Source organism: Lactuca serriola, chromosome 2 (assembly GCF_051521515.1).
Source record: "Lactuca serriola cultivar US96UC23 chromosome 2, Lser_US96UC23_V15, whole genome shotgun sequence".
Lineage (NCBI taxonomy): Eukaryota > Viridiplantae > Streptophyta > Magnoliopsida > Asterales > Asteraceae > Lactuca > Lactuca serriola.
The window spans coordinates 162,265,740-162,272,592 of NC_136409.1; the positions used below are offsets into that span (position 1 = coordinate 162,265,740).

Consider the following 6,853-nt stretch of genomic DNA (forward strand, 5'->3'; position numbering starts at 1 on the left):
TCTTTCTTTCTTTCTTGATTATCTCAATTTTTTTCAATGTCGGTTTGTTGAGATTAAAAAAACGATTTAACAAGAAGCAAACGTAAAGGATTTCAATAGGATCTAGCTGATTAGAGAATGTTTCAATAACTCTTATGCTTAAAGAGTATCATACCATTAAATTTCTAACAAAAAAAATTATATATTCAGTAAAGTCCCAATATTTTGAATGATTTGACAAAAAAGTCCTAAAGTTTATTTTTTTTGACAGTAAAGTCCTAATTGACGATTTGACAAGAAAGTCCTAAACTTTATTTTGTTGACAAAAAAGTCCTAATTACCGGCTAACCGGGGAAAAAGGGTAAAAGTGTCAAAAATTACCGGTAATTTGGACTTTACTGTCAAAAAAATAAAGTTTAGGACTTTCTTGTCAAATCGATGAAAATATTGGGACTTTACTGTATATATCCCTAACTTTTAATAAACAATTCAATTTAATTATATAATGCCTTTTGTACGGTTACACTTAATTACAGTGTTCTATTAAAGGAAAGAAAAGAATGAGAAAGAAATATGGAGAGAAAAGAAAGGAGGGAGAAAAAGTTGTATTTTGGTGTTTCCAATTAGAAAGAAAAAAAGAACAAGATAATTACTTATTATAATCTATAAACAAACATGTCTTTATGTTTACTTCCCTCCAAATCCCTCCAATTTAGGAGGAAAATTAGGAGATACTATCATCCTTTATATTATTTTGTTTTGTTTTGTTTTTTTCTTCTTTGTTTCCAAAAAATAATATTAGGAACAAGATAATTTCCTTTTTATTTCTAATTCTCTTCACTTCCATTTTTCTTTTCTTTAAGTTGGATTCGAAAACAGGTGTCTCATGCTGAATCTTCTAATTTGTATAGGATTCAAAAACAAGGTGTCTCATGCTCAATCTTCTAATTTGTATAAAATGGCGATATGTATACAAATGATTAAAAATCTTTTCAAACATCCAAACACATTAACTTCTTACTAGAATTACCCAAACAATAATTATATTTTGTCCAAAATAATAATAGTACATTGATTTTATAAATTTGATTGACCCCGAGAACATTTACAATACTAGGACTTGTAAATTATATTGGGCTAAAAATGTTTGATGGAAAGTCTAGCTCAACTAATTATCTTTCGAGCCCATTTCTTGTACCCAAACTCATAAAACTCAAGTTGAACGAGCACAAGCTCGAATAGCTAATAAAAACTTTGGACTGATTTTATGTTTAAATCATTGAAAACTTTCAGTTAGCCATTTATTTAAACTTCGACTTTTCTCTTCTTCTTTTTATTTTATTTTTTTTCAGCATTAGACAAACAGGAATCAAACATTTCATATTCTGATAAATTTGAGTGACACTGCTACAAATTGAATCCTTATGAGTAGTTTGCAAGTTTCCACTGGCATATTATTTTGCAATGCGAATTCGAGGACAAAAAAATTTAAGATTAAAAAGTAACTATTTTAGTCGTAGGTGCTGCTCAAATGAATTGCAACTTATGTCAAGAATCATTGATCCTTTTACATTGTATTTCCCAATTTTGGAAATTTTCTGATTGACAATCAAACAAATCAAGCCACAAGCCACATGAAGAACATTGACCAAAGGGTCAGTGTCACAGACGCCAAACCATAAGCCCACAACATAATCACTGAACATTCACTCTCACCAACTCCAAATAACTGTGTTATTGTACCTATCAATACCATATTAAAAAAAAAAAAATTCACAACTTTATCATTAAAATAAAAGAAAAACAGATAAAAGATATCTCAAAAACTTGAAGTCTCGTAAGTCGTACCAATGTTCATAGCAGGTGGAAGCGCAAACTGTAGGAGAAGAACAAATAGGTAAAGAGGATCTGCATGCACTAAGCCCACATAAAGCGCTCCTTTCACAATTAAAATGCCAAAAAGTGGCAACAAAACTAACCGAACTGCTACGATTCCTAGCACAATTGGTAACGAGACACGAGATGATCCTTTCAAACCTGAAAATTGTCTCTACTAATATTAACCAACTGATCAATACATAAAAAAAACTCAATTTATAATCTAAATTTTACCTTTCAAGAGGTTAGCACCCAAAATCAATGTCATGGTTGGGATAGCTGCATCCCTAACACAATATGGGGAATAAGATATGTTAGTGTTAACTAAGTTTCTTTTGTTGTGTTCCCATGATCCCATCTCATAATCGGACCCACAAAATGGAAAAGAAATTCATGGGACCAACGTGATTGGCATGTAACTTTTGAGAACGTTTAACTATTTTGAACTTTTAGGTTTTGTTTTTATGTAATTTTAAATTTTTAAAAGTTAACAACTAATACTTCTACACAAATAAAAACGAGTTAGTTTTGACAAACACGCCATAAATGAAAAATCTGGACATGGTTTAAAAAGCTATACCCTACTAATGATGCAGAATCTTGGATCACCCGAAGAGGAGCTGTGGTGCCTATTAATAGCCTGCGCATTGGAGCGATTGTTCCCACAAGGAAACCCACAATCTTTATGATTCAAAAGAAATAAATAGTTACATGTATGTGTGTATATACGTTTCAGGTTAGGTTAAATAATGAGAAAATGATTTAATAAGGCAATATACATTTTATTTTGTATAATTTAGTCATTGATTTTTTTGTCCACATTTGACCATTTAACTTATAATTTTTTTGTCCACATTTGACCATTTAACTTATAATTTTTTTGTACACATTTGGTCCTTATAACTGACTAGTCTATGTTAAGCCGGGAAAATGACTTAATAGAGTAATATAAATTTTAGTTTGCACACATCTACTCCTTAATGTTTTCTTTACATATTCAATCTTTATAACCGATTTTTTTTCAGGTTTTGCTCAGAACATCTTACATGGGACAATCATTAGTGAGGTGTTAATTCACGAATCTGTCAAATAATGTTATCCTATTAAGTCATTTCCTGATTTAAGCTGAAGTAGCTGGTTATAAAGAATGTATACAAAAATACAAGTTAAATTGTCAAATGTGAATCACAAAAATTCGACTAAATATATACAAAACAAAAAGCATATTACCTTATTAAGTCATTTCCCCTTAAATAATACACAACAAGGGTCGGTGTATACCGCTCCATTGGTTGATGGTGCGAACAACGCCTTTAAGTTAACCCGTCTTGAAAAGTTCCCCAAATGTTGCTTCATTTTATCTAATATCACCTGATTCATATAAAGTTTTAAATTTTTTTGTAATTTCATATCAGACATGGATCACTCCAATAAAAGCAAAAAATCAACCTTCAATGTTCCCTTCGTGTTAACTGTAGATGAAGATGATGGAAGCAAGGTTTCAGTCAAATCCTCTTTCATGGTTTCTGTCTCTTTGACAACATTGTTATCAGAGTCTTGAGGATGATCCGAGAATACCCGTACTAGGTTGTACACATAAGTCCACAAATATACCGCTCCAATCTGGAGAATGTACATTTGTTATGAAAGAGTTTATATAAACAAATAATCATCTAGAAATTTCAATGTAAAAGTACATACTGCCAAAGATAATGAAGCATAAGCCATGGCATACTCATGGCAAACATCAGGATCACCAAAGGGACTTCCTTTCTCTTTGCATACAGCTGGGATTATAATCAAAGGCAAGTTTCCCATGTTTCCTATCATTCATAATCAAGATCCAAATTTTAAAAGTTTGTCAACGTATAGGAGTTTATTTATTTATGTTCTTAATATAGAATTATATATATTCATCAGGATGCAAGCAATTTACCAGCTGCACATGCACCTAGGATGAGGCCCTTTAGATGTTTAGGTGGTTTAGTGATTATCAAAAGCAACCATCCAAGTGCTGACCCAATTATGAATGTAATAAGAATATTCACAGGCATAAACCACCTGAAGTTTTTAATTTAACAGTTAATCTCTAAAGAATGACAACAGAATTAAGAACCCATTGAAGAAAAATTACATAGAAATGATGCTTTCGAGAGTGATTGTTCTAGCAAGATTGTTGCCCACAAGTGCTGGACTGAACACAAAGAACACAATCTGATCAAATAGGAAGGAGTATTATGAGTCACATATTTAGAAAATCGTATATTTAATCATATTTAGGTTTTTCTTTAATCGGCAAAGGCTAAAAAGAGACTCGAAATTAGAGCCATGAAATCAAAACCTTTGTATACTAGTCCAATGATCAGAAAAATCCAATCTTTAATCAAATAGGCAACTTTCTTGAACATGGGTATTTGAATTCCATAAGAAAAACTGAATCTTCCATTAAACTACCAAGATTTTGTACTATTAGTAAGCTTAAGAAAAAGGGACCACGAAAATGCAGGGAGGACTAGTCCTAATGTGCAATATCGACTTGTACATTACAAGTCAACAATGCACAACCGACGATTTCTAACTTGAATTGTGGACGTATGCTTTCTTGAATAATTAAAGGAATTTTAAAGACTTACATTATTGACTTGCTTCCTTGTACTTTGTCCCAAGATATCAATAGAATCCAGGGCAAGAAATGAGCCAAGTGCAGTAACTATAAGAACTTTGAGAATAGGAGTAGAAGCAGCAGAAAACAGATCTAGAAACCCCATCTGTTAAACAAACGGTTTTCAGAAATCGCAAAAAAGGAAAACAACAATCTAAATCTGATTACAGTTGTGTGAAATCAAAGAACTGGTATATATAAAAAAAGTTAACGAACTGAAATTCTAGGTATCATCATTATATTAAAAGACAACATAATACATGCATGATGCATGACAGCATGAGCTAGCAAAGCATGCTTAGAGATATTGAAACTTCAAGGAAGCAATCGGTCATATTTTATTTATAATTGTGAAAGCATCAGAACAACAAAACAAGGGAAAAAGATTGTTACCTCAAGATGGTGTTGTAATCAAAGGCAGCCCTTTTCTATAAATTTAGAACAAGTAAGTATCAAATATGCAACAAAAAGTTCATTAACATTCCATTAGAACGGTAGTTAATGTGGAATAAGATATGAAACAAAAAATTCCTTTGGGTTTTTGGGAACTCGCTACTTCATGGATGGATGAATCAATAATAAGAGACAAACCCACATAAAAATTTTGATTCAAAGAAATTATTGTTCAATTCTAAACTTTTAGTGGGAGATAAGGACGAAGAATCAAGAATATTATAAGAAAACAACAAGGTTCAGAGAATATGATACGATTGCTGTCAAACTTATTATTATTATTAATATTTTTTTTTCTTATTTTTTCGATATTTGTTCTTCAATGTGTGTTTTGGTTTTGGAAAATGACGCAACTGAGTACAACGTATTTTGATTTTACTATTTTAACTAGGTGTGAGACCTCAGTATTACACGGGTTGATTTAAAAAAAGATTGAACATTAAATTAAAGTGTAAATAAAAGATATTTTTTAATGTACAACTTTAAAAAAGAAAGGAAGAAACCTATTTATTGCAACTTAATATTATATATATATATATATATATATATATATATATATATATATATATATATATATATATATATAATACTTTATATATATAAGTATATGACTTTAATGTTAAAAATTGAAACAAATCAAAAATTGACAAATGGATAATATTTGTTTCAAAAATACTACAAAACGACAAGTGTCAAAACTCATGAAAGATTGACATGTGGCAAAAAAAAACTTTAATTTATTAAGGAGGATCTCTAAAGTTTTTTTTTTTTTTTTTTTTTTTTTTTTTTTTTTTTTTTTTTTGTGTGTGTGTGTGTCTTTTAAATTAACAAATTATTTTTGTTGGATCGATTTGGTCACTTTTAACAAAATGAAAAGGTAACTCGGTTATTCTTTTGTCACATATACATTGATTTTTTATTTTTGGTTCATAGAAATTGACTTTCTATATTTATATTAATTCCTTTTCATTTTAGAAATAAAAAAATAAAAAATATGGGCATCTCTCTTTCTCTCTCTCTCTCTCTCTCTCTCTCACCCACACACAGAGCTCACACACGCACACACACACCCACCCACCTTTGTCTTTCTCCCTCACGACCAAAAACATTGAAACTCCACCTGCAAATACATTTTCTCTACTCATTCTTAGAAAATTGAAGTCTATGGTTTGTGAAATCGATGAAGAAATAGGAACTTCAAGAAATATCAATTAGAACCGTAAGAAATCGACAAAGGCGAATATCTTTCTCACTCACGATCTAGATCTTGATTTCTCACTTTCTCTTTCCAATCACCAACCACCACCCACCTTCTTTTCATCCTTACCGGTGAAACAAATCGACGAAGGGGTCGGGTCGTAGGGATGGTCTAGATCTACCTTCATAAACTCGGATTTTGAGTCTATTTCCCCCTCTTTTCGTCCTTATGGTTTTGATTTTAGGTTCTAATTTATGGTTTTGAGTTCACGTGGAGGATGGAAACGATGACTTTAGCTTGAGTTCAGTTTTTGAAACAATCCAAAAATACGGTCCAAAAATTTCGTTTGAAATCATTTACGAAAATCATAATTCATCAAACATCACAATAAAAATCATAAGTCATGTATATCAAATCATCATAACAAAATATTGTATAAAAATCATGAGTCAAAATATCAGAGTAAACATCCCAGGCTAAAACATCTTGGTGTGTGCAATGCTGTCATCCCGAGCTCTTCTCTTTGTAATTGGAAGTATCTGAAACCAGAATTGAAAACCGTAAACACGAAGCTTAGTAAGTCTCCCCAAACTATCACATACCATACACATAATCACATACTGCAAACATTGGGCCTAGCACGCTACCTCGGGCCCTGCCAGGCATCAGACGAATCCGACATC

At 31.3% G+C, this 6,853-nt stretch overlaps 1 protein-coding gene across 3 annotated transcripts; it reads right to left on the reverse strand.

The window, feature by feature from the left end:
- Positions 1 to 1,450: 1,450 nt before the first annotated feature.
- On the reverse strand, positions 1,451 to 5,217 carry LOC145087219 (protein PIN-LIKES 3-like). 3 transcript variants are annotated; one of them, XM_079025134.1, is made up of 11 exons: positions 4,913 to 5,217; positions 4,491 to 4,625; positions 3,992 to 4,071; positions 3,794 to 3,918; positions 3,559 to 3,680; positions 3,307 to 3,480; positions 3,139 to 3,228; positions 2,438 to 2,538; positions 2,092 to 2,144; positions 1,828 to 2,016; positions 1,451 to 1,722 (listed from the first exon to the last, which is right to left on the reverse strand). In XM_079025134.1, the coding sequence occupies exons 2-11, from the start codon at positions 4,623 to 4,625 to the stop codon at positions 1,598 to 1,600; spliced, it is 1,194 nt and encodes a 397-aa protein (XP_078881260.1). In that variant the 5' UTR covers positions 4,913 to 5,217; the 3' UTR covers positions 1,451 to 1,597. The 3 variants fall into 3 exon arrangements, with proteins under 3 accessions (XP_078881260.1, XP_078881261.1, XP_078881262.1); XM_079025135.1 differs by lacking the exon at positions 4,913 to 5,217 and having other exon boundaries at positions 3,992 to 4,051; positions 4,491 to 4,627; XM_079025136.1 differs by lacking the exons at positions 3,992 to 4,071; positions 4,913 to 5,217 and having other exon boundaries at positions 4,491 to 4,624.
- Positions 5,218 to 6,853: the final 1,636 nt, after the last annotated feature.